Source organism: Stegodyphus dumicola, chromosome X2 (genome assembly GCF_044657685.1).
Source record: "Stegodyphus dumicola isolate Sdum_Otavi_A_Nest chromosome X2, ASM4465768v1".
Classification (NCBI taxonomy): Eukaryota; Metazoa; Arthropoda; class Arachnida; order Araneae; family Eresidae; genus Stegodyphus; species Stegodyphus dumicola.
This window is the reverse complement of record NC_140781.1, coordinates 87,283,320-87,311,021: the sequence shown is the minus strand read 5'-3', so window position 1 is coordinate 87,311,021 and position 27,702 is coordinate 87,283,320. Positions and strand designations below refer to the sequence as shown.

The following is a 27,702-nucleotide window of genomic DNA, read 5'->3' as shown; positions in this document are numbered from 1 at the left end:
TAAATGATTCACGGAGAAATCATTTATCGTATTGTGGGTTAATAAATGATAATTCGGAGAGTGAATTGAAAATGTTTTTCGAACTAGAATCATTAGGAATTAAAGATGATCCTTATTGTCATGAGGAAGATAAAGCATTGGAAATATTTAATAAGACAGTTTGTTTTAAAGCTGGTCGCTACGAGGTTACTTTACCTTGGAAAAGGGACTGGAGGAAATTAGCTGATAATTAAAGAGTAGCGGAAAATAGATTAAAAACTCTTGCAAGGCGAATGAATTATGACAAAACACTGTTTTCTACATATAGTGAAATATTAGATGATTATCTCAAGCAAGGTATCATTGAAAGAGTGTCAGATGGAAATATACCTATCGGTAAACCAGTGTTTTACCTACCACACCAACCGGTATTTAGAGAAACCAGTGCTTCAACGAAGACTAGAATAGTGTTTGATGGCAGCTCACATGAGTTCGGGCAGCTATCACTGAACGATTGTCTATGGACAGGGACAAATTTAAATCCTAATATGTTCCATCTGCTAATTAATTTCCGATTAAATAAAGTTGCAATTTCAGCGGATGTAGAAAAAGCATTTTTGCAGATTGCTTTGGCAGAAAAGGATCAAGACGCAGTGCGATTCCTGTTTGTGGAAAACACACAATTAAATTATCTAAAACTAGCGACATATAGATTCAAGCGCGTAAATTTTGGGATTAAGTCAAGTCCGTTTTTGTTGGCTGCAACAATTAAAGAGCACATTAGAAAATATCGAGATGAGCAGCCAGATGTATTTGAAATATTGAATTCTTGTGTTTATGTTGATGATTTTATTACTGGACAGGACAGTATAGATAAGGCTCTAAGCTTGTCGCGTAAAGCTAAACAAATTATGAGTGCAGCAAATATGAACTTGCGTAAATGGGTATCCAATGATCCTGAGCTGATGAGAAAATGGGAAAAAGATTTCGAGATCCATCCACATAAAATCAATGACTCAAACGAGACACTTAAGATCTTGGGAATATCTTGGGATACTAATGAAGACAGTCTGAGTATAGACACAGACAGTTTGATGGAATTCCTTAAGAATAAGCGTAATACGAAACGGTTCATCTTGAAAACTGCCGGGAAGATTTTTGATCCTTTTGAGTTAATAACTCCATTTACTGTTAGACTTAAATTCTTGCTACAAGAACTTTGGGTTCGAAAATTGACATGGGATGATGAACTACCTACAGATATCTGTCAAGAGTGGGCAAAGTGGTGCTGTGAGTGTCATCATCTAAGTAAAATTGCAGTTCCAAGATTCATTTTGAATCCCGAAGCCGATTCCATAGAGATCCATTGCTTTTCAGATGCTAGTCAGAGGGCGTACGGTACTGTTGTCTACGTAAAACTGCGTAAGCAAGAAGAAATTTCTGTGAGTTTCGTCGCATCAAAATGTCGTGTTGCACCTGTAAAAAGAATTACGTTACCTCGTCTTGAATTACTTGGTGAATTACTAGCAGCCCGTTTAGGTTCTGGAGTTAAAAAATTGCTCGATCAAAAGAAATCCTCGAGAATATTTTATTGGACTGATGCCAAAATAGTGCTATGCTGGATTAAAGGTACCAGTACCAAATGGAAATCTTTCATCGCCAACAGAGTTAACGAGATTAGGAAGTTAACACAGCCGACAGAGTGGTTCTATTGTTCAACAAAAGAGAACAGTAGTAGGCAGAGTAATTCGTGCGGCGGAAGTGACGTCACAGAAAAGGGGCGTGGCTTAGACAGCCACCATATTGGATCACGTGACTGCCATCCACCATTTTTAACCACGTGGTTTTCGTCCGCCATTTTGGAACACGTGGTCTTTCATCCTCCATCTTGAATGACTCACCCTCTTCCCACCATGCTCTTATCTGGCCGCCATGTTGGATCACGTGACTGTCGTCCACCATTTTGAACCACGTGGTTTTCGTCCGCCATTTTGGAACACGTGGTCTTTCATCCTCCATCTTGAATGACTCCCGCCATGTTGGATTATTTTTTAATCTAATTTTCTTTCTAATTACTTATTAAATTAATTAATGTTTTATTTAATTTAAATTATTTATTGAATTATCTTCGAATAGCCGCCATTTTGAATCACGTGGTTTTATTTTTTTGCTGGAGAGCGCAGATTCAAAAATCACCAGCCAAGCCCGAACCTGCTATGTCGGGATTTGCAGCGACGCGCTTTAACCGCTGAGCCACGGTTTACTTAGCGACGAGGTATAAAAATGGGTACTTGTAAAAGAATGACAAAGCGTTCAACGTGTGTTTCACATCCCTTTTATTTATTTTTTTCTTTTTCTATGTGTTAATTTATTTTTGTTCATTTGGAGTTTTAATTTTTCTTAATGAATATTTTTAAATTAGAAAATTAATTATTTTTTTTTCAATACATTTTTCTAAGTGGGTGATTTCATTTCTAATGGGAAGAATGTTTCAAAATCATTTTATTATTTGCAGCGAATGAGTTAAAAACGGTACTTTTTTAAAACATTATTGGATTGTCTTAAATACATGTTGCTGCTGGCGCCATCTAGTGTACATAACATCTACTAAAGTTAACAGGATGGTTAAAAAAATGAAGAAGTAATATATATTTTTTTTCCACGGGAAATCGAACCCGCTGTCCCCGCAAAAATGAATAAAAAGGAATTGAGGGGGACCGCATCCAGTACTTTAGGCGATACCCCACAATTCCTTGGTTGAAATGGTTCTTAATTATGTATATAACGTTTGAAACGCCATCTTGGTTTGAACGCCATCTTACTCTGAATCCGCCATTTTGAAAGATTTGCTTTGGGGAGGATGACATCACCCATATCATGTTTGTGCATGACTTTGTTCGAAAATGGCGTCTGCCTTTTCACTCCTCCTTTGGGTAGACATCCGCATAGGCGAACGAATACGTTTCTGTGGACCAATCAGAAAGCTGAAAAATGATATCATGGTCTCTTAGCCTAGTAGAGTAATGGAAATTCCCTCGTGTTGTATGCTGCAACTTCAGTCCTGCCCTTACTTCGCTTTGGTGTTGACGTGATTTTTTATCTTGGCGTAAACGTATACGTTTGTATCCCGCATTTCTTCAAGATGACCGACAACAAGAGAAAAGCCTCGGACACTGCTATGGATTCCTGTAAGAAACTGAAGGAGGTGGAAACTACTAAGGTAAGTGTATTGTTTTGATGTTATTTTAGTTATTGTGATTTTTTATCTTGTTTCTGTGTAAAAAAAAATGTTTTTTACGTATACTTACGAATGTTTCTTTTTTTACTTCTTTCAGAACACTGGTGTAATATTAGAAGATGAGATTCCGGATGGAGTGTTTTACCTTGGAGATTGTGTTTTCTTGTTGCCTTCAACGTTCAACGGGCATACATCAGTCCATATTCGTCGCTACAAGAAATATGGTAAAAAGTTCTACCCAACACGCGAAGGTGTTACTATCAGGCCATCGCTAATACCGATCGTTATACAGCGCCCCGAAATACCACGATCAAAGACCGATCTCGAGTTCTTGCCAGAGAACGGAATCACAATTGAAAGTTCCGATTTTCAAAAGTTTACCTTCACACAGATCAAGAAAACACATGACGGACAATGTTTTTCCAAATCCCTCATCATCACGGGAAGCCAATGGAAACAGATGATAAAACAGTATTGTGCTATCTCTACGGCCGTTGCAGATGAAGTTTATTCGTCCATAGACTTTTTTGAGGTGTACAAAAATATACAGGATCTACCTACAGATGAAGATCTGCCCAGTTCTCTGGATGTAAGTCTTGGACAGCACTACCTTTTAGATATCCTTGAAAAGTCTTTTCGGAAACTCTTGACCACGATGCCCGATAGATTTTTGAAAGAACCCGAAACGTGCGCCGAAGAAGTTCTTGGAAATCGTATAGAAAAATTCAACAATATAGCTTTGTTTCAGAACGTGCAAGAACTGGTACACATTTTTTATGATAACTTGTGGGAACGTACACAATTTCCAGCTCTGAGACCTCACGATTACTTGACGCAGAACTTTCTGAAAAACGTTTGTATGAAAGATGTCCTACAGAAAAGTAGGAAATATTTTTGTCCTGAAAATGTGAGTGAGTACTTTGAAGATTTAATGTAATGAAATATCTGTGTAAATATTTTAAAGGTGCCCTCGAATAAAAAAATTTTGTCATGTTACATTCTTTGTTTTTATTTCACACATTTTTTTTCACAGTGTATGTTTTATGTAAGGTTTTTAGGTGATTGCTACCAATGGATGAGTACATAAAGGTAAGAGAATTTTATTTTAGTTATGACGAACCATTCTGATGCAAAGTAAGTTATTTTTTTACCGTAGCTTAATTTTTTCTTTTCGTACCTATCCCTAGAGGTATATAAGACACCCATTTTATATTCGCCCATCATTTAGGATGGCGTTCTCAAAAGAGGAGGTTGTTTTTGTGCTCCTGTATTTTTTCTTAATTTTCGTTATGTACATTCTGTCAGAAACTGTATTCGGAATAAAATTTCCCAAAGATATTTTAATACGTTAAATGAATCACTTAACTTATCAAATAGGTTTAATCATACATCATGGCGGATGAACTAAACTCATTTTATAAAGATCCACAAGTTCCCGGTAGTTTTGGCGGCATCAACACGTTACATCGCGCCTTGAAAGGTAAAGTGAAAACGCAAAAGATTAAGAAATGGGTACAAACAAAAGATTCATATACTTTACACAAACCTTTGAGACATAAATTCACAAGAAACCGTGTGATTGTCGGAGGATTGAATGAGCAATTTTAAGCAGATTTGGTGGATATGCAGTCTCTTGCAAAAGCAAACAAGGGTGTTAAATATATCTTAACCTGCATAGATATTTTGTCCAAATACGCATGGGCGATTCCTCTCAGGGATAAAAAAGCAGAAACTATTGTTGCTGCTTTTCAAAAAATCTTTTCGGAACGAACCCCACAAAATTTACAAACGGATGATGGAACGGAATTTAAGAACTCACTTTTACAAAAATATCTGAAAAAGAAAAAAAGTTCATTTCTTCACGACCAACAATGAAACAAAAGCCTCCATTGTGGAACGTTTTAATCGGACACTTAAGACCAAAATGTGGAAATATTTTACGGAAATGAATACAAAAAAATATATTGACGTCTTAGATAAATTCATGTACAGTTATAATCATACGTGGCATCGCAGTATAAAAATGGAACCCATTTCTGTCACAGAAGAAAATCAACACAAAGTATGGCAAACATTATATGGTGAATCGACTGTAAAGAAAGAAATCCCCCCCCCAGATTTCAAAATTGGAGATACGGTGCGCATTCGTCGCGATAAATTGCATTTCGAGAAGGGGTGTGAACAAAATTGGACAAGAGAAATATTTACCATTCATCAGATTAACTCCCATTGTCTACAAACTGAAAGATTTAGCGGGAGAAGATATATAAGGAACCTTCTATAAGCAAGAGTTACAAAAAATAGCGGACTGTGGGTACTATCCTGTCGAAAAGATACTGAAGACTAGAAAGCATCGTGGAAAATCAGAATACTTTGTTAAATTTCAGGGTTACCCTGAAAAATTTAATACTTGGGTATCAAATTTAAAAATGATATAAAAACGTGTGCATTGTATTTACTTTTCATTTGAACGAAAATGTCCTTCTACTTAACACTCATAAGCGATAGCTCTAGAAAATTTTTTCCAGACAATAAAATTTCTCGATTTATTACCCAACTTCCATCTCCTATTGAGCTCAGCAATGGGGATTGGGAACTTGCGCTCCTAAATATTATTTATCCACATTCTTGGTATAACGTCGGAAAAGATAACAATTTATTTGGTTTTGCTGTCCACAATGGAGAACTAGAAGGAAGGCGTATTTCGCCTGGTTATTATGAAACGATACCTGACATATTAAAAGCCATGACTTTAGCTTCACATAAAAATAAAATTGAATTTTCTTATCATGACATTACGAAAAGAGTGACGATAAAGACGGATGAACAGTCAAAAGTGGTTCTTCACGAAGGATTAGCTGAGCTCTTAGGATTTGAACCGGGTGTTTACAAAGGAAATGTCCAAAGTCCTTTCGTAGCGAATCCGAACGGTTTTTTCCCCGTTATGTACGTATACTGTGATTTAGTTGAACCACAAATCGTAGGAGATGTACAAGCTCCCCTTTTGAAAATTGTAACAGTGGAAGGGAAGGACGGAGAGATAATTGACAAACATTATTCTCGACCTTTATATTTACCAGTGATTCGTCAACATTTTCAAACGATTGAAATCAAAATAAGGTCTCATTCGGGGAGTCTGGTTCCATTTGAAAGAGGTAAAGTTTTCATAGTGCTCCATTTTCGTTTGAGACAGATTCTATAAAAAGCTTCAACAAAGGAAAAAAATATTCATTTATAGCGTAAACGTTCTAGAAGCTGTATCAAAATGCTCGTTCCATATGCTTGTTGCACCAAAGACTTTGAGGATTATTATGTGGGACAAACTGGAAAAGGTCTGCCGTATTATCAGGGAATGGTTTTACAGAAAGGATACGGAATAGGTGGATTTTTTGCGAAACTTTTCCGTAGCGCCATGCCTTTTTTAATTAAGGGAGCAAAAACTGTTGGAAAAGAAGCTCTACGTACAGGAACGCAAATTGCAAGCGACGTGTTATCGGGGGAAAATTTAAAACATCCCTCAAAACCAGATCTAAAGAAACTGGGAAAAAATTAGCAAAGAAAGCAGTTCAGAAAGCAGATGAGATTGGTCACGGAAAGTTTAAAAGGAAGCGCAAATCTCCCAAACGCTTCATTTCATCTAAAGCCAGGAAAGTGCAACGACGTGATATTTTCAACTCATAATGGCATTCCTTTTAAAAGATTCACCAGAATGCGCTAAATCTGAACTTAATTTATTTACATTACCTCCAACCCAAACAGTTATAGAAAGAGGACAATGGATAGAATTTCATCCCCTTGCGAATGTGACAGATGGAAGTCCTGTCGAATTCAATGTCGCGGGTAGTGGTGACGACTATTTGGATTTATCTCAAACTCAGTTATATGTCAAAGTTAAAATTTTAAAAAGCAATGGCGCCTCTCTTGGAAAATATGATAAGGTAGGACCCGTGAACTTGTTTTTGCATTCCCTCTTTTCTCAAGTGGATATCAGCTTAAATGAAAGACTTATTTCCTCTAGCAATAACACTTACCCTTACAGAGCCATGATAGAAAAACTACTTAATCATGGTTTTGATACGAAAACTTCTCAATTATCATCAGAATTATATTTTAAAGATACTGCGGGTCGTATGAATGTGTTTGATACCACTGATAAGCAACCTAATGAGGGATTCAATAAACGCGCAGAAATATTTAAACTTAGTGCTACAGTGGATATGATTGGACGGTTACACCTAGACATGTTTCATCAAGAAAGACTTTTGTTGAACATGGTCGACATGAAAATTAAACTTATCCGCAGCAAACCGGAATGTTGCTTATTGGGAGAAGGAAATTTTAAAGTATCGTTGGAACATGCCTCACTATTTGTACGCAAAGTTCGAGTCAGTTCAGGTGTAATTTTAGGGCATGCAAAAAGTTTAGAAAAAGCGACAGCAAAATATCCTATCAACCGAGTGCTTTGCAAAGTGTATTCTATTCCATCAGGAAATATGAGTTTTGTCCAAGATAGTATTTTTACTGGTCAGATGCCTAAACGCTTAAGTATTGCTTGCGTTGATAACGATGCTTTCAATGGAAACTATAAAAAGTCTCCCTTTGAATTTAAGCACAATCATATCAATTTTATTGGCATTTACGTAGATGGGCAACCTGTGCCTCATAATCCTCTTCAACCTGATTTTATGAATAAAACCTTCATTCGTGCCTATCAGAATTTATTTACCAATGCTGAAAACCGGGGATTGTATCTTTCGAGATCAGAATATCCAGAAGGATATTGTTTATTTCTTTTCGATCTATCACCTGATTTGTGTGATGGGTCTCATTTGAATTTAGTGCGTCATAGTAATTTGAGACTGGAGGTAAAATTCGGTTTTCCTCTGCCAATAACAACATCGTTAATAGTCTATGCAGAATTTGAAAATTTAATAGAAATCAATAAATCTAGAAATATCATCTACGATTTTGGTAACTAATGAATTCTCTGCAGATCCATCGAATACTCTCTCGAGATCCTCGTTCTCAGAGACATTTTAAAGGAGTTTTTCCCTCGGACATAATTCCAAAGCTTCAAAGTTTCCCAGCTGCAATAGTGATCAACACGGATAAACATGACGAGACAAGAACGCATTGGCTAGCTATCTACATGGAAAACAAAGAGACTGTCGAATTTTTCGATTCCTTTGGTTTACCACCCGAAACCTATGGAGAAGATATATCCAGATACATCGAGACGTTTCATCATGTTTTATGGAACCCAATACCCCTTCAAAGTCCAACGTCCAATGTGTGTGGACAATTTTGTATTTATTTTATTGTAAAGCGATGTCAAGGATTTTGTATGAAGATTATTGTAACTCCGCTAGCTGGAAAGAAAAATGATTTTAGAATGTATCAATTTGTGAAAAAATTATATGCTGTAAATATAATTTTTAAAAAATAAAAAAATGTAATTTTTAATTTTCTGTGTTTGTCTTTTGCTTATGTATTTATACTTACATCCAACAACAACAACAAAAAATAATAATAAACTTTTTTAAGCTAAGAAAAATGATTTTTTTCCCCTTCACTTTTCAAAAATAAAGATTTTTTTTTTCTTTACCTGCTGTAAAAAGAAAAATAAATACACATGAAGTGAAAGAAATTCACTATTTATTGAAAAAACTATCTTAAAAAAATTTACAATTAAAAATGAATCCACTTTGTGGAACCTTTTCCATACATGAGTCTTGGTTTTTTTCTTACAGGTAAAGCATACATTTGCCGTTTCTCGTGTAAATTGGGATTTTTTACAAAAGTTTCAGGAAAGTTGGTTTCTTTAAGCATCGATTGAAACTGCTCAAATCCTGGTGGCTTCATTTTCTTATTACGTATCAGATGTGAAATGAGGACTTCAATGTTTGTATAGGGCAGAACATTGCCGTGCAAAACCAGTTCCTTAGCAGGCGTCCATGAAAAAACATCTGGACGACTTTTTAAAAATAATAAAATGTTTTCGGTCACTTTCTTATGCTTGACAGGAGCCGATTCCATAATAGCTTCAGAAATATCAGGAGGTTGTTTATCGATAATTTTTGATTCTTCGGTAACGGGTTGTACTTGATTCATCTCCGGGAACTTTACAAATTTTTGAAGAATTTGTAGGTATTGTGTTGCCTTTTCAGAGTCTGGAATTTTCTTGGACAGGATAGCCTTCATTTCTCGATCCAATTCCGATACATGATCCTCTGAAAAATGTTGTGCTCGATCCATTGGCATTAGGATAAATTTCTTAGCGTGATCCATGGAAAAGAGATCCTAGAAGAGACACGGCTGCAGGTAAGAGGAGTGACAAGAAACCGTCACCTTTTTGAACGAGGAGTTTTCTCTTCTTAAACAGAGGAACTCTTATCTCCCAGTCGACGTAACGTCCTTTTGTAAGGAGCTAATCTGCTCTTCTGACGTTTTGAGATGGGTACATTTCCTTTTAAAACATTGAGGGCACATTCGCATACAGCTTTGATGACACTATTAGGACACTTTTGCAGCAATTGTCTTTTGACTTTAGACTTTTGCAAAAGTTTGAGCTGCTCTAATGGGAGGTGTGTGTGCGACGACATATCGAACAAATAATGATACTTGGATTTAAAACGTGGAGCTATTTATACTGGATACAAATTGGCAAAAGCTGCGGCTCTGTGTAGAGCGCAGTAATGAAACTGCGGAGCGTGAAAGGGACAATTCACGGTAGGTATCTGCAATTTGTCGATTTTAGGACAATCCAGATCGTTTAAGTTCAAAATATTTAATCCGGAAAGCTTTTTCAAAAATTTGGCTTTCTCTAATCCTTTGACGTAGATTTCATCATACGAGGCAAACAGGGACATGAGAACGCTCCTAAGTGCTGTATAGGGCAATTTGCCACTTTCCCAGGGCATGTTATGGACATTGCGGATAACCCACGCGTAGGTCTTCTGTTTACTGGGCGATAGGATTTCCCAAGATTGCGGAGGCTGAAAGGACCACCGACCGTGATAACCATGCTGCACATCGTAAAAGGCTAATTCCTTCACTACGAAGGAATGGGGTGACAATTGAAAGCCCTGAAAATCGATGACGACTGCAGACATGTTTCCTTCTTGCAGACAAGATAAGAACTGATTAACGCGGTTCGTATACATAGTGTTTATCTCCCGGAAAAATACCCGTGCGCATGCGCAAGCTTTCGCCTGTCATAGGATGAAAATCCAAAAGTAGATATCCAAAGGAGGGGCTTGTGGCGTCGTGAAAAATTTCCTGAAAGGATTTGTTTTTACCTGGAAACATCTGTCTGGCTAAATGAATCACCTGACTTTTGTCCCTTGGATTCTTGAAAAGCACTAAATAATGGGAATTTAAGTTTATATTGCGCATTTCCCTTCCCTGGTGAAATAAATTCTGAACAATAAAAATGATGGAAATATTTCGATGATGACTGCCCTTTGTAAATAAGTTGCTCAAACGCGTATCATTACCTAGCTCGGACATTAAATCATCTACTATTACAAGGACATTTTGAATAGTATTCAAGTAAGAAGGTAGGCCTTCTTCGAAAACGACACCTTTTATAGTATTGAATAGGGGCTGAAATGCTCCGTAGCAATAAATAATTTTTTCAGGCATGGACGAAAACATACTATGATCTATTAGTTTTTTAACGAAAACCGACTTGCCCGAACCCGTAGGGCCACTGACCAGACAGGTTGAAGGGTGAACCAATCTCGGTAGTTCCTTTATTACAAATAAAAATAAAGTGAGACTTACCTTTCTTTATATACAAGATGAAGGGGTCGGGAAACATTAAGTTTTTTTCTTTTCCTTCATTGGATGTCAACTTCTTATAAAAGCGTGTAATTTTTTTAATGATTATTTGGTGGCCCTGAAAAGGACCTTTTTTTATTATTTGGTGGCACTGAAAAGGACCTTTTTTTTATTATTTGGTGGCCCTGAAAAGGACCTTTTTTTATTATTTGGTGGCCCTGAAAAGGACCTTTTTTTTATTATTTGGTGGCCCTGAAAAGGACCTTTTTTTATTATTTGGTGGCCCTGAAAAGGACCTTTTTTTATTATTTGGTGGCCCTGAAAAGAACCTTTTTTATTATTTGGTGGCCCTGAATAGGGCCTTTTTTTTTCTTTTTCTTTTCTTTTTCTTCAGGGCAAGACATTTTGTAATCGACAAAGAACCCTAAAAATCAAGTGTTGAACAAATTAATACATGCAATAATGTCATACATTTTAAATTTTACCAATATAAAATGAATAAAATAAAACTTACGAAGCTTTTCTAATAACCGTAGGGAAGGGTGGTCAAGTCCGATTGTATTACTCTTTTGTCGTAAACCACTCTGTATAACTTTTTCTCAATCTTATTGACGACTTTTCTTCTCTTCGCCTCACGGCATATTTTCATCGGGTTTTCAATTTCGATGGTGGCTATACTAGGATCCAAGCTACATACCAGACTCTTCACCGATTCAAAATTAAGTAGCTGAGAATTCCGAAAATTTAAGGTGAATCCACGGATTTTGCAACGAGTGTTACCAGCTTCGGTTTCAAACGCATAATTTTTCGGACCACCTGGAAAAAAAACATATATATATATATGTGTGTGTGTGTGTGTGTGTGTATACACGTATAGCCTGAGAATTATAATTCATGTAATATAAGTTTTTTATCAGTGTGAAAAAAAAAGTTTCTTACCAGATACAAATTTAGTAATTGTATCCCCATATAATTCATCCGTGAATTCACCCAAAAAATTTCCAATGGGTGGGTCGTTATTACCGTCTTGGGCGTAAATTATACTATCAGTGTCGTGATATAATACTGCACGATCTAATTTCTCCATTTCGGAGTATAATTTTAGTCGAGCCCAAGCAGTGGTAAATGCCGCTAAGAACACATTTGTAGTTGTGTCTTGAGATACAAATTTGTCAGTTTTTTCCCACCATATGGCTGCCACTTCTTCATTAGGAAAACAAACATCTTTAACCTAAATAATAGTAAATAAAATAGATTTAAAAAATTCACATTTTTTTTTAACCTATGGGAAAAAAGTTAAAAATAGATAAAACTTACATTCTTGGTAGAGTCATGCAGAATCTTATTAAACTGTGGCACAGAATTCACAAATGTTAATTGCACTTTGTTTATATTCATCCCCCAATTGAAAAAAAAGTAAACAGTTTAGTATAAGAAAAATAGTGATTCATTTTTTTTATTTTGAGGAAAAAATAAAAATGAAAGTACGTACCGCCCCCAGAAACTATTCAATGCTAATTTGGCAACTTGTCGCCGACCGGGATTTTTTGCAATTTCTAAGGAATCTAGACGAATACCCTCTTTTTGTAAATATTCCTTAATGTAGCTCTCCTTTTGCTCTTCTGACCGACATTCTGCAGGCCATCCGCTGCTCTCCTGTTTTATCTTCAAAAATAGATCAATATAAGATTTGAATAACGAAGCTGAAGTCTCTTCAAAATGATATACCTCGTAAACCTAAGTAAAAAAAACGTAAAAGGATTATTATTATAAAAAAGTAATTGAAATATTTTTTTTTCAAGTAAATAGGAAAAAGAACATAGAATCTCACATTGGTTACTTGATATCCTTCCCGGATCGCAAGTTTGATTTCCTCCGAAATCCATGTACCTATTAGAGCCCGTTCCTCCGGCGTGTGACGGCATGTACTTTGTTGGAGGTTTTCAGCGCAGCTTCGACATAATGGAAACAATAGTTTCCTATTACATCTGTGAGGAAGGACTGGTAGATATAGTTCCCTTGGTGGGATAATTCTACATTTTACGATTCAGAAGTATTTTTCAATGTCTTCAAAGTTTTCTGTAATGATCTTCGGATGACCAACTGGATAAACACAGTATTTGTTGACCTTGGGAAAAAAACTTTGTAAACAGTTTGCCTATTTATACAAGAATAAATTTAAAATTAAGGAGATATCATACCCAAGGATACAACGAAGTGAAATCCACATATTTTGCACTGCCTTCGTAATATAGCTTCACTGCATTTGTTCTCCCACCGAAGAACGCGTCCCTAGGATTTAGTCGATCCTGGAGCCCGTGGGTTTTAAGAAAGGTCTTCAGAGTGTCACTTGTTTTTTTTTCTTTGATAAATTGGTGCTCCCACATTTCTACTACGGTAAAACCCAAGGCTTGGAGTTTCGCAGTCTGTTCCTTCGTCTGGCGAAGAAGAACCCCCATTGCTACACCCTTGAGTGGTTGTTTCACGTCAGCATCATAGCATACATCGCACCCATGATAAAAACATCCCTGGGAAAAAAAATCATTCAAAATAGGTAAGAAAAAAACAAAGAATCAATATAAATAGACTACTTACATGAAACTGATAAATTGTCTTCTTTTCTTCACAAAACCCATCTACGGAAACTCCACCTATTTTACATTCACCGTATCCATTGAGAGCATGTTGGATTTTTATATTTTCTGTATAAGCCACATAGTCCAACCATCTAATACCGTCAACACTGTAATTGGTTTTATTCGTATATCCATAAACGGGGACCATGGATATGGTCTCTGGTTTTATGTGCATGTTTCTGTAAACGGCCATGCATGCGGAAGCTATTGTTACATACCTAAGGGGGGAGGAAAGGGGAAAATAGTAAGAAAAAATGACTATACATCGGAAAATAACAACAATAATAAATATGAGGAAGAAAAACTTACCGAAATGGATCAACATTGGAAACATTCAGAAACTGACTTCGAAATGCCAAACAGCATCGACGCAAAATATCCACATCGGATCTGTAAAAAAAAAAAAATAGAATTTATTATTATTTACTTTTAATCAAAAATAAATAAAAATAAAATAAATTCATAAAAAAGTTACACACCTGCAATATGCCAAAATTTCAGCTTCAAAATCAAATTCATCATCTTTGTGTTCTTCATACCAAGATAAAAATGCTTTTCGCACAGATGGCATCATAGTATCTGGCCTGTAATAATCGACTTTTGGAAGAGGTCCAACATATGTTTGATTCTCTCGCGTATTAAATAAGTGCGGAAAGAACCCTTTTTTAACTCGGTGAGACCAAAGCATTGTGGAAGTTTGGCTAACGCCATCGGTAAAAAATTCAGAGAGTCAATCACTCTGATATTGAGGATCTTATGATAGATACTCATTAGCAAAGATCCATTTGGTATAACTTCTGGAGTTAGGCCTTGTTCTAAAAGCCAAGACATTATAAATTGGCCATCAAAACTGTAAATAAATAAATAAATAAAAATGTTAACAACGAAAACATTAAAAAACAAAAAAAAATCTTATACAGAAATAACATTATAAACATATAAATGAACTTACCCCTTCATATTATGAGCGATAGCCGTAAATCCTTTGTGGTTAGGAGCAAAAAGCCAAGCACAAAAGTCCTGGCAGGCTGTATACCCCTTAAACACTTGTTCTTGGCCGTCTGCATACTGTGCTACAGCAAGGTTTACCACATGTTCACCCGAGGTCTGGTCAGTCTCAAAGTCAAAAAAGATGTGCAGGTCTGAGGGGTCCTTTGGCTCCGTTTTTCCCAAAAAGCATTGGTGTTCGCCCGCGACCACATATTTCTTACAAGAATTACATATCGTGGTACCACAGCGATGATTTTCGCGTGGACATTTACGACGCTGTATAACCTGGCAACATTTTCTGCATTGATATATCTTAAAAAAGAGAAGATTACATTTCATTAATTTCAATATCATGTGAAGAAAGAAAAAAGAAATATTGAATACATAAAACACACTCACTAGATCACAGAGTGAAAATATCTGTTGTCCCCTAACTGACTTATGGAAATCAAAACAATCACTTGACCTGCAAAGACGGTCACAATGTGGACATCTCTTCATTTCACCTGGAATACACTCTGATCGATTGCAAATATTGCAGGCATTTGGGCAATGGTGGTCTTCTATGTTATTAAATGGCTTCTCACATTCTTCACAATAGTGATTCGAAGCATAAAATGCTTTCAGGCACTTGATCACATCAAAATGGTTATTGTGTAGCCACAGATGGATGCGTCGTGGCCTTCGAACACCTTTGTAAGAAACCTATAATAAAGGTAGGAATAAAAAGAAACATTAAAAAAAATCACTTTCAAAGAAAAATTAAACATCACTTAAATAATAATAAAAAATACCTTATTCATATTTTCAGACGAGATAACAGCAATCTGTACATTCAAATGCTCTTCAAATACTGAAATTTCCGAATAGGTGCAGGCACCTAACGGAACACCAGCTTCCTCGTGGACGTTCATAAGAGCGGGACGCCGACTCTCTCGCATACTATTTATCGCAGATTTATCGTTTTCCAAATGAGCCAATGCGAAAACAATCGATTACGCGCAACAGAGTCCTATATCATCCGCAGGTATGTGAAGAATTGACTTCTTTCTCAGCCGGTCAACTTCAACATTTACTACTTTTCGAATACGACTAGGGCCTCGACCAAGATCCCTTGAAATCGTTAGAACATCTACTGTAAAGCCCTAATACAAGACAATCTGATCTTTTGATTGTAATACTTTTACTACTTCCGATGTAACTTTCTCAACAGTCATTTCTGCAACAGACATTAACTTCGTTGAAATGGGTTTATCCAACCCGTTAGCGTGTATGCAGAAACGAATTAGATCGGACGATCTTAAGCTATTAGTAGTGCGTTGAATTAAAGCCATGAACAAAGCTCTTACAGCATTCACGGCTGCAAAGAGGGGCGTTTGCTACAAACTTTCAGGTAATTTTTCGCAGTCAATCCTTGCTTTATAGGAAATTTCTTCTCCCTGGTACTTCTTATTTTTTCTGTGCGACCGCTCTTCGAGGATAACAGAATTTTGAACCTAAAAAGGAAAAAAAAAAAACAATTTAGGAAGAACATGAGGAAAGAGGCATGCGTAAAAGAGGTAATAAAAAAAACGTGACTTACATCTTCTCGAATTACATCCGCGACAAATGTTTTGCCATCACCTGAAGGACCAGGACGAATCTGGAAAAATAAACATAAAGTGAAATAACCGGGGAAAAAAATAAGCAAGCAAAATACACACAGAGAATAAAATATAAAGTACGTTGATCATATACCTCAAATCCTGAGCCTACTTGATAATAGAGAGGGAGAAATAAGGTATCGTCCTTTTCTGCAAAATCTTGAGTCATTTCACCTATTAACTTTGGGGAAAAGGTACTTATAGTTTTTCTTTTTTTAAAATACAAGAAAAAAAACAATGTAAATAAAAAGTAATAAAAACCTTACTTCATCAGTATCTTCAACAAAATCTTGAGTCGTTTCACCCATTATCTTTTAAGGAAGGAACAGAAATTAGTTTTTTTTTTATAGAGAAAAAATACATTATAAATAAAAAAACGTTGTAATAGTAATAATAAATCTTACTTCCTCTATGTCTTCCTCAAACTCTTGTGTCATTGCACCCATACACTAAAGTAAAAAACATTAATTAGTACCACGTGTATAACTAACCTCCTATTGCAGTATTACATAAATATCATAAGTAACGCTGTAACAAAAATACATTATAAATAAAAAAAAGTTGTAATAGTAATAATAAATCTTACTTCCTCTATGTCTTCCTCAAACTCTTGTGTCATTGCACCCATACACTAAAGTAAAAACATTAATTAGTACCACGTGTATAACTAACCCTCTATTGCAGTATTACATAAATATCATAAGTAACGCTGTAACAACAATTAATTGCACCAGTTTTGTATACTAGATAATTGAATATATATATATATATATATATATAACTTACATCATCATCTTCTGAATTGAGAGAAAATTGTGAATCTAGAAAAATAACCTGAGTGAATTTAAGAAATAAATAATATATATGTATAAGGTAAATAAATAAACTTAAGTATAGTTTAAAGAAAGAAAATGTAAGACTTACATTCTTAGAACCCTTGTGTTTAGATACCGACATATTTTACACAAAGTACTAACTAATATGCTGTTAATAATCACGTGTAATCACACAAGAGCAAGGCAAAGGTTGTACTGAAGTTGCAGCATACAACACGAGGGAATTTCCATTACTCTACTAGGCTAAGAGACCATGATATCATTTTTCAGCTTTCTGATTGGTCCACAGAAACGTATTCGTTCGCCTATGCGGATGTCTACCCAAAGGAGGAGTGAAAAGGCAGACGCCATTTTCGAACAAAGTCATGCACAAACATGATATGGGTGATGTCATCCTCCCCAAAGCAAATCTTTCAAAATGGCGGATTCAGAGTAAGATGGCGTTCAAACCAAGATGGCGTTTCAAACGTTATATACATAATTAAGAACCATTTCAACCAAGGAATTGTGGGGTATCGCCTAAAGTACTGGATGCGGTCCCCCTCAATTCCTTTTTATTCATTTTTGCGGGGACAGCGGGTTCGATTTCCCGTGGAAAGAAAATATATATTACTTCTTCATTTTTTTTAACCATCCTGTTAACTTTAGTAGATATTATGTACACTAGATGGCGCCAGCAGCAACATGTATTTAAGACAATCCAATAATGTTTTAAAAAAATACCGTTTTTAACTCATTCGCTGCAAATAATAAAATGATTTTGAAACATTCTTCCCATTAGAAACGAAATCACCCACTTAGAAAAATGTATTGAAAAAAAAAAATAATTAATTTTCTAATTTAAAAATATTCATTAAGAAAAATTAAAACTCCAAATGAACAAAAATAAATTAACACATAGAAAAAGAAAAAAAAATAAATAAAAGGGATGTGAAACACACGTTGAACGCTTTCTCATTTTTTTACAAGTACCCATTTTTATAGCTCGTCGCTAAGTAAACCGTGGCTCAGCGGTTAAAGCGCGTCGCTGCAGATCCCGACATAGCGGGTTCGGGCCTGGCTGGTGATTTTTGAATCTGCGCTCTCCAGCAAAAAAATAAAACCACGTGATTCAAAATGGCGGCTATTCGAAGATAATTCAATAAATAATTTAAATTAAATAAAACATTAATTAATTTAATAAGTAATTAGAAAGAAAATTAGATTAAAAAATAATCCAACATGGCGGGAGTCATTCAAGATGGAGGATGAAAGACCACGTGGTTCAAAATGGTGGACGACAGTCACGTGATCCAACATGGCGGCCAGATAAGAGCATGGTGGGAAGAGGGTGAGTCATTCAAGATGGAGGATGAAAGACCACGTGTTCCAAAATGGCGGACGAAAACCACGTGGTTCAAAATGGCGGATGGCAGTCACGTGATCCAATATGGTGGCTGTCTATGCCACGCCCCTTTTCTGTGACGTCACTTCCGCCGCACGAATTACTCTGCCTACTACTAAGAACCCAGCAGATGTTATGACGCGTGGTGTTGAAATTGACTTTCTTGTGAACTATTCCAAATGGTGGTCATGCTGTGACTTTCTAACACGCTCAGATTCCTCGTCAGGACTTATCATTTGAGGTAGTTGAAAAAGTGTGTCCAAATGAACTTAAAAAGGACAATGAACTGCATAACGATTCTAACTTAGTTTTAATTGCATGTAATGAAGCAAACCTCTTTAATGATATTCTTAATTTGTCTTCTAATTATACTAAACTTATTCGTATTGTAAGTTTCATTTTCAGGTTTATCCACAATCTTAAGAACCCTCAGGTAAGGAAGTACGGAGTACTTACTTTAGAAGAGATAAAGAAAGCTGAGGTGTATATTTTATTAGAGGCCCAGAAAAGTGAGTTCCTAGAAGAAATAAATCAATTAAAAAGAGGTGTGTAAACCTCAAAAGTAAATTAGCATCACTGAATGTGTTTCTTGATAACATGGGGCTAATTAGAGTGGGCGGACGATTGTCCTATTCGGACCTATCCGCTAATAGTAAACACCCCTATAGTTTTACCTAGTAAACATCGTTTAACTACTATTATTTTAGAGCATTTTCATTTGAAGTACTTTCATTTAGGATCACAATCACTGTTACATCAGGTAAGGCAAAGGTTCTGGCCGCTCAATGACAGAAATAATTGTCGAAAGATCATCTACAGATGTGTGACATGTTTTAAGAACAAACCCATCACAGTTCAACAAATAATGGCCGAGTTGCCCGAAGAGCGCGTCACACCATCATACCCATTTAACATAACTGGTGTTGATTTCTGCGGCCCATTTGCAATAAAGTTTAAGAATCAACGTAAGGGAGTTTTGAACAAAATTTATGTCGTAGTATATGTATGTATGAGTACAAAGGCCATACACTTAGACTCTGTGACAGACCAAACTAGCCAATCTTTTATTTCGAGCTTAAAACGTTTTTTTTCTCTAGAAGGGGAGAATGTACTGGAATAATGAGTGATAATTCTAAAACCTTTATTGGTACTAGTGTAGAACTCAAAAAATTGCAAAAATTGATTGAGTGTCCAGATGAGAATTTAGCGAGTTTTTATACCACTGAAGGTGTAGAGTGGAAATTTATTCCTCCAAAGTCGCCAAATTTCGGCGGAGCGTATTTCCAAACCCTACCCCACTTTTCGAATTTTTGACGTCACGGAAATATCGACTAGTTTCACCTGGCAAGACGCCTACCCCACTTTTGACTACTACCAAAGAATGTCTTACGGCGCGCTTTCGAAAGAATTGGTGGTGCTGAATAGTGTGTTTAGGTGCTAATTCTGAGATTTTCGCAATTTAAATTATTATGAGTGGGATTTTACGCAAAATGTTTAGTGAATGGTTATTGTTTATCGCCGTAGTGTATTTGAGGAAAGAGGAGAATAATTCACTGCTGATGTATACATTAACAGTATGGAAAAATCTGGAAGGTGACATTCGGCAATAAATGTGCTGCATTTCATCGCAAAATTCAGCGACGCCAGTAAAACAAACGAAAGTGTTCGAAAAACTTATCCACATCTGCAGCCACTATACAAAAATTGTATGTGTGCCAATACAGCAATTTAAATAAAAAAAAACAATTGCAGAAAACTTCAGATCAAGGAATAAGAAAGAATTGCAGTACCTTTATGCTTAAAAACTATGAAGCATACTGCAGACTTTCGTGCCAAAATCAAGGTTGACAAATAGATTAATACATTTTATTGTTTCTTTTAGTGTATATATTTCAAAATTATTAAAATAACTTGAACAGTTGTTTAATTACTTAAAACAGCAATAAAGTTCATTTATAAATATATACAAGGAACTTCATAATTCATTGCTTTGGTGAACAACTGAAATTTACTAAATTACCTAACTTTATAACATTAAATATCTTCATAACTGTGGTATTATGCTCTGTTGTATAAAAGCTTAACTACTTTATTCATTTGTATTACATTAAAATATTTTCTGATTTATTGGGAAATTTTCCGTAACCGGCCCTTGGCTATTTTTTGGCCGCCATCTTGGATTTCAAAAACGCGCCAAGAGGCGTGTTTTTGAAATCCAAGATGGCGGCCAAAATTGTTTTCCCTGTCCGAGGGAAATCGGAAAGGGAAAACAACTCTGACCTACCAAACATGGAAAAAACAAGAAAAAACGAACTTACCGAATTTATGGTGCCATCCTGAAGGCTACTCATCGCTGTTCCTTCAGATATCTATCAGGATACCTGCAAATAATAAGAAAAACAAAATATAATATTTTTTTGCTGAGCACAAGTTTAAGAAATATTAAATGAAATTGTTTAAATTACATCAAATACAACTGCTTAGCAGAACTGCAAATTATAAAATATATATATATAATATTTTTTTGCTGGGCAAAAGTTTAAGAAATAAACGAAATTGCTTAAATTACATTAAATACAACTGCTTAATATTTTCAAATATGCGATTATTAAAAAAAATATATATATAATATTTTTTTGCTGGGCAAAAGTTTAAGAAATAATAAACGAAATTGCTTAAATTACATTAAATACAACTACTTAATGTTTTCAAATATACGATTTGCAGAAATCAGCTTTACAAAATAGTTTCATGCCTTAAAACTAAAAGATATATCTATCATAAAATCACATGCTTTAAAACTAAAAGAAATATCTATCATAAAATCAATCAAGAAACCTACTCTTTTATAAATACATAAACTATTTTTATAAATCTAGAAATACTTAAAAACGCTTAAAACATACAGTAAAAGCAAACAAAATTTCTCAGTATCGTAAGTAAGGGATAAGTTAAGTAATCGTTTTAAACTACGAATTTACTTTATTCTCGTTAGCATCCTCTGACAATATATGAAATTTAATTTAATTTATATCATAATATATATAAATAATAATGTTAAATTGTATTAATAACAAATTAGCACTTTGTACACGAGACATTTCTGCGCGCGATCGACAGACAGACAGACAGACAAAGTAGACAGATGTCTTGTTTTGCACCCGCTAAGTCTTTCTGCACCGATGGGCGAAAAATCAAGCATAGGTGCGAAGGAAAGGTATATAGAAAGAGGGCAATTTCGAGATTTAGAGGATAGTAAAAAGGAACTTCGTATTGTTTTATACGAGTTCAAAAGGCCCGAAAGAAAAGTTGGGACAAAATAAATTAAAAAATAAATGGTCCATAGAGAAATCGAGAGGACAGAGATTTATAAAGATATGTATATATATATATATTAAAAAAAGGGCCAATAGAGGAAAAGGAAGAGAAGAAAACCTAATTTGCTAATACGTATGAGTATGATGACGCTGGAACTATGTGATGAGTGTAGGTAAGAAAATTTGGTAGATATTATTATTTTAAGATAGTTGTGTGTCCACAGTCAGTGAATGTTAGCATCGAGGAGGCACTAAATATTTAACATATTTAAAAATTTACACGATATACAGGGAGAGGGAAGGAAGAAAAAAAAGAAGAAAAAACTGGTGAAAACATAAGTACATTATGCAGTAATAGAGCATGTCGACTTGTGAAGTTTAATAAGTAGTTTAATTTTCACGTTGTATTCTTTCATATATACTGTACAATAGAATATACGGTAGATTCCATCAGGTTGAACGTAGAGGAAGAAAAACAATTTATAAATAAATAAATATATAGATAAATAAATAAATGTATTTTTAAGTATATAAGCAAGTAAATACAGCATATAATCATGATAAGGAGAACTTAACAACATAGGATAGTTATATCTAGTTGCGCATAGAAATTATAGTATCATATAATAACTTCAGTAGAATTGAGTAATTACACATTTGATAGAAATGCAAAAAAGGGGGAAAAATTAATAAAAAGAGAAGAAAAATTTAGACTAATTTTAATTCATAAATATAACATGAAAGGGTAATTATTGAAAAAAAAATTTTTTTTGGGGGGATAAGGTAAAAAGGAAAGTTCTTACAGTTTTGGAGGAGTGTCTCAAACCAATTTCCTTGTTTTGGTTCTTCTTGTGTCGCTAGGCGTCTCGATTTCGATGTCCTGATCGGCTCCCGAGAACTTGACGATGCCAGAGAACTATGAGTTTCAGTACACTGGAATCTAGATATCAGTCTAGAATGGTTAGTGCATGGATTTTCAGAAATCTTTGGGACAGAGTCTAAATCCAAATGGATAAAAGGAATGGACGGAGAATTTTATTTAGTAGGGAAAGGGGGAGATAGAGTGGCCCCTTTCGGGTTATTAGAGAGAAGAAGAATATATAAGGTAAATAATTATAATAGAGAGGAGAGAGACCGGGAAAACGAAGGATGGAAGGTCAGGAAAATTCAGATAATGTAGCATTAATTTATATATTCGTGCAAACTTGCCCATGTAAGGTGATTGATAAGATTTTTAAGAGTAAGGACAGATATATGTAAAAAGATGTATAGGTAAGTGCATCTTGAGGAGGAATATTTAGAGAGCAGGATTTTGGAGATGGAGGTAATATGGAAGTAGAATGAGGGAGCAGAAGAGCCGGAGATGAAAATGTGCATGACCTATTTCAGAATAGGGAGGTAGAGCAGGTGATGAGCTGGCGTTGTGAAGTGAAGATATAAATTAGAATAGGAACAGAGACATAAATTTGGATACTTACTTATTTCGGAGGTTTGTCGGTGATGGTTGTAGGGTGTTGGAGGTGGCTAGGAGAAGAGTTTCTCGGTTGAGGAACATTAGTCGAGTAGTATTTTTGTCTCTTACAGAAGTAAGTGCTTTGGACTCTCGGTCTTGTAGTAATGCGTAGTAGGGAGAGAAGAGGAAGAAGAAAGTTGAGTATAGTGGACAGATGTTAATGAAGGAGGAAAGCCAGCAGGCATGTAGAGCTCTAGAAGAGGTTGGTGAAGAAGTAGTGGTTGAGGGAGACAGAGGGCTGGAGGTAGAAGGGATAAAGAGGTGATTTAAAGCATATTTATGAAATTGCAGTCTTTGACGAAGTCTCCTAGGAGTTTGAGGATGGTAGAGGAAGTGGAGTAGAGTGCAGCAAGGATAGAGGGGGATTCAGAAAGTGTAAGAAGTTGCGTCTGTAGGGAGTTCCTGGGCACGGAGTAGAGAGAGCAATAAAGTAGGAGGTGTTCGAGGGTGTCAGGGACCTTACAGAATACGCAAAGGGGGAAGTCAATTTTATTAAATTTAAATAGTAAATCGCGGGTGAGGATAGCGCCAGTTCTCAGACGGCGCAGGCAAATGTCAACTTTTTTGGGGGGATGAGAAAGTAGCTTATTGGAGAGAGTGATTGAAGAGAGGGGGCGCCAAGGGTTGGCAGAATGATTTTGTAGATAGGAGGTGAAGTCAGTGTTGAGAGAGAGTATAAGAGATTTTTTGGTTTGGAGGGCGGAAGGTGGAAGAGAAATTGGAGTACCTGTGGGAAGTTTAGCGAGACGATCCGCCTCTTCATTTCCAGCAAGGCCAATGTGGGAGGGGATCCATTGAAATTTAACTGATTTATTGAGCGAGATGCAAGTCTTATAAAGCGAGTAAATTTCTGAAAGAAGCGTGTGAAGGGAAGTAGAAGAAGGGAGCTTTTGAAGGGCCAGTAGGCCAGATTTGCTATCGGTGAGAATAAAGCTATGGGGATGATTAGAAGAAGAGAACCAAGAGAGTGCCTCACGTATGGCAAGGAGTTCCAGCTCCATAATGGTACATTTGTCTTGAAGGGTGAAGTTTTGTTGAATGCCCAATTTTGGGATAACATATGCTGCACCATTGTGGGTAGGTGTAAGGGAGCCATCAGTAAAAATGAAAATGGAATTAGGAGGAAGATTAGTAAGAGTGTCCAGGCAGAGAGACTGAATAGCTGATGAAGGAAGGGAAGATTTAGAGGGAAGGGAAGGTATATAGCATCGAGAGGGTGCTGGAGAGAAGTCCCAGGGGGCTGGGGAATTGATAGGAGAGGCAGGGGGGTTGTAAGAAAGGAAAGATTTGGAATTTTAATTTTGAGGAAATCCATTATATTGCCTGAACGCATAGGTGAAAGTAGCAGAGGAGCTAAGGGATAATTATTTGCTGAGATGCACACTCTGTGAAGAAGATGGAGGAGTTGGTGTTGGGCTTCAAGGAATATGGGTTTTAGTTGGGATTCGATGTACACCTCAGAGGTGGGGGTAAATCGGAGAAGTCCGAGAGCTCTCTTAATAGCCATTTTGTGGGTAATCTCCAGGGGTTTGAGCTTATTTGTGGATAGATTACATAGCACGGGGAGGCTGTAAATAGAGATAGAGCGGACAGTAGAGATATAAAGGAGGAGCTGCGAGTGTGGGTTAGGGCCGATAGAAGTGCCAGTACAGGATTTGAGAATGTTAGATGTAGACTTTGTTTTAGAGGTTAGTTGTTTGATATGTGGAATAAAGGATAGTCTGTTGTCAAGAGTGACTCCTAAGAATTTGTGAGAAGAGGTGAGAGGAATGGGGAGGTCATAGATTAAGAGAGTGGGGGGCATGGATGTCGTTTTTTGGAAAAGAATAGATGGCGGCATTTCTCTGGGGCTAGGGAGAAACCCCATTCTGTGCAATAGTCACAGACTTGGTCTATTGCATATTGTAAGTTAACATCCTTGTCCAAGATGGACCAAATCGCAATATCATCGGCGAAAATGGCGATGCGGATGTTGCTATTGATGAGGGAGGGGAGGTCATTGAGCATAAGATTAAAGAGAAGGGGAGAAAGTACTCCTCCTTGTGGGGTGCCGTGATCCATGGAGAAAGGGCTGGAAAGATGGGAGCCGAGTTTAATACTGGAATCACGGGGAGAAAGAAAGAATTGGATATATTCATTAATAATTTTACCAAATCCTAGTTTAAGAAATTTGCAGAGGAGTGCTTTTGGGTTTATAGAGTCGAATGCACTTTTGAGGTCGAAGAAGACAACAGAAGTCTCTTTTTTGTGATGAAAAGCATCTTGGATGTCGAGGGTAAGTAGTAGGACGATGTCGATAGCAGATCTATTTGATCTGAATCCATACAGATGAGGATTATAAATATTGAAGTTTTCGAAGGCCAAAGAGAGTCTATTCTTAACAAGTTTTTCAAAGAGTTTTCCGAGACAGGAGCTGAGACAGATGGGACGATAGGAAGAAGGGGATGAGAGGTCTTTCCCCGGTTTAGGGATTGGGATGATGAGAGATTGTTTCCAGGAGGAGGGGAATTTCGAGTTAGTCCACATGAAATTGAAGGTTGAGAGAAGTAGGCTGAGTTTTTTGTGAGGAAAGAGTTTCAGTATTTTATTGGAAATGCCGTCTGGCCCTTCTGAGGAGTTTGTGCGGAGGGTACGAATTGCGGTACGCAGTTCGCAGGGGAGAAAGGGAAAGTCAAGGGCATGATTGAGAGGAGGTTTATGAAAGAAAATATAGGCCTCAATGAGTTGGAAAGGAAAGGATGGGATAGGATTTATAGGGGGGTTAAATTCTGAAGAGAAGAGGGTGCAGACAGAATTTAGGTCTCGGTTTTCAAGAGCGAGGATGGTATGCCAAGCAGGATTTGGGATAGGCGAGGAGGAGAGAGATTTAATAATTTTCCAAATTTTAGATTTTGGAATTTTGGGATCGAAAGAGAGACTTGCATGTTCCCATTTTTTTTGCAAGATATTTGGTTTGTCGGTTAATTTTAGCATTTATCCTACGATATGATATAAGATCTTTAGGATCTTTAGTACGATACGCAATCCTTTTGTATCGCGTTCTGATTGCGCATAATTTGTTAAAAGAGGTAAGGTTTTTCTTCCAAACAGGTACTGTAATTTTATGGGAGCTCTCGCGGGTGACGTTCTGAATGTGAGAGAAAAAAGACTCACAGTCAGATAGGGAATAGAAGGAGGTGTGGTGAGATAGTTTAGCAATTTTAGAGACAACCTCAGAGTGGTCAAGAATCTTTCTCTTGACCGTCTGAGGAGGAGAGGAAGAGGGAAAGTGAAGATAGATAGGAACATGGTCGCTGCCGTAGGAGTGGGGGTGTGCATGCCATGCAAGACGGTGTGCGAAGTGTGGTGAGATTAGAGAAAGGTCTAGAGTGCTGGTAGTGCCTGAGTGGTGAAAGTAAGTGGGAGCAGGATAGTTCATCAGGGTGAATTGGGACTGGAGAAGAAATTTTTCGAGTGAGGCCCCACTAGCGTTTGTGCTAGAGGAACCCCATAAGGGTGAGTGAGCGTTGAAATCACCTTGAATAATAGTAGGGATAGAGGAAAAGGTGCTGAGAGACCAAAGGAAGTTTTCAGAGAGCACATGCTGAGGGGGATTGTAAACTTCAATCAGGAGAAGGGGGTTTTTTTAAGGTGATTTTAACAGCGATCGCTTCCGTGCGGGAGTCATGCAGGAGGTGGTCTAGGGAGACTTCGCATTGAGGGAGATCTCGGGGAACAAGGATGGCGACTCCGCCTGCGCAAGTATCTCTGTCTCTGCGATAGAAGATGAATTTATTTAGTTTTGGAGATTTTTTTTTCCCAGTCTTGTTTCGCTTAGGAAGATAGCATGCGCATTTGTGAAAAGGTTGCTATTTCGCATGGCAGTAAGGCGACCGTTGAGTCCATTGCAGTTAAAGTGAAACGAACATTGTGGCAGGGTAGCTTGCTGGGACAGAGTTTTAAGAGATGCTCATCAGGTACTGTAGAAAGGAGGTGGCTGAAAAACAGAATTTACGTGAGAAAAGTCTCAAAGTTGGGTGAGAGGAAGGACCTGGAGAGAGGGAAGTATAGATGATGAGAAGGTGAAGGAAGAATAGGGTGGGAGAGGGGAGTGGAAGAGTCAGGTTGTCTAGGAGACTAGATACATTAAGGATGGGAGTGTTAGGCAGGGTGGATTGGTAAAGGATAATAACGGATATTTGATATAAGTGAATTTTGTAAGAGGAGGTATATAAAAAATTTGTTAATAAGTGTAGTATATAAGATTAATGAGTAGTGTACATTTTGGGAGCATAATCACGCATTTACACGTACATACACACACTTATACATACACAAGTAAATAAGAAGGAAAGAGAGAAGAAAAAAGAAAAGAAAAAAAATAAAATAAATAAATAAAAAAATA

At 36.6% G+C, this 27,702-nt stretch overlaps 4 protein-coding genes across 5 annotated transcripts in view; 2 read left to right on the top strand and 2 right to left on the bottom strand.

The window, feature by feature from the left end:
- LOC146992811 (uncharacterized) overlaps nt 1–21,091 on the bottom strand; it is a 28,704-nt gene extending 7,613 nt beyond the window's left edge. The window contains exon 1 of one of the 2 annotated variants that reach the window (XM_085808885.1): nt 20,807–21,091. The gene's annotated coding sequence lies outside the window, so the exon portion shown is untranslated. The remainder of the gene's footprint in view (nt 1–20,806) is intronic. The other variant, XM_085808884.1, reaches the window with a different exon arrangement.
- LOC146992812 (uncharacterized) lies at nt 2,900–4,191 on the top strand. The gene is made up of 2 exons (XM_085809506.1): nt 2,900–3,199; nt 3,315–4,191. The coding sequence occupies exons 1-2, from the start codon at nt 3,122–3,124 to the stop codon at nt 4,152–4,154; spliced, it is 918 nt and encodes a 305-aa protein (XP_085665632.1). The 5' UTR covers nt 2,900–3,121; the 3' UTR covers nt 4,155–4,191.
- On the top strand, nt 6,898–8,196 carry LOC118198677 (uncharacterized protein F54H12.2-like). Its single transcript, XM_085808800.1, has one exon. The coding sequence runs from the start codon at nt 6,898–6,900 to the stop codon at nt 8,194–8,196; it is 1,299 nt and encodes a 432-aa protein (XP_085664926.1).
- Nucleotides 16,005–25,379, bottom strand: LOC146992810 (uncharacterized). Its single transcript, XM_085808799.1, has 6 exons — nt 25,137–25,379; nt 24,642–25,101; nt 23,879–24,558; nt 20,807–20,857; nt 16,208–16,267; nt 16,005–16,121 (listed from the first exon to the last, which is right to left on the bottom strand). The coding sequence occupies exons 1-6, from the start codon at nt 25,377–25,379 to the stop codon at nt 16,005–16,007; spliced, it is 1,611 nt and encodes a 536-aa protein (XP_085664925.1).
- Between the last annotated feature and the right edge of the window lie 2,323 nt (nt 25,380–27,702).

Excerpts from the sequence above, each read along its gene's own strand:
- LOC118198677 (XM_085808800.1), top strand. The coding sequence starts at position 6,898 with ATGGCATTCCTTTTAAAAGATTCACCAGAATGCGCTAAATCTGAACTT.
- LOC146992812 (XM_085809506.1), top strand. The coding sequence starts at position 3,122 with ATGACCGACAACAAGAGAAAAGCCTCGGACACTGCTATGGATTCCTGT. Across the intron at positions 3,200-3,314 it reads AGGAGGTGGAAACTACTAAG|AACACTGGTGTAATATTAGA; the intron begins GTAAGTGTATTG and ends TACTTCTTTCAG.
- LOC146992810 (XM_085808799.1), bottom strand. The coding sequence starts at position 25,379 with ATGGATCACGGCACCCCACAAGGAGGAGTACTTTCTCCCCTTCTCTTT. Across the intron at positions 25,102-25,136 it reads GCCGCCATCTATTCTTTTCC|TATGACCTCCCCATTCCTCT; the intron begins AAAAAACGACAT and ends ACTCTCTTAATC. Across the intron at positions 16,122-16,207 it reads CGGATGTAATTCGAGAAGAT|GTTCAAAATTCTGTTATCCT; the intron begins GTAAGTCACGTT and ends TTTCCTTTTTAG.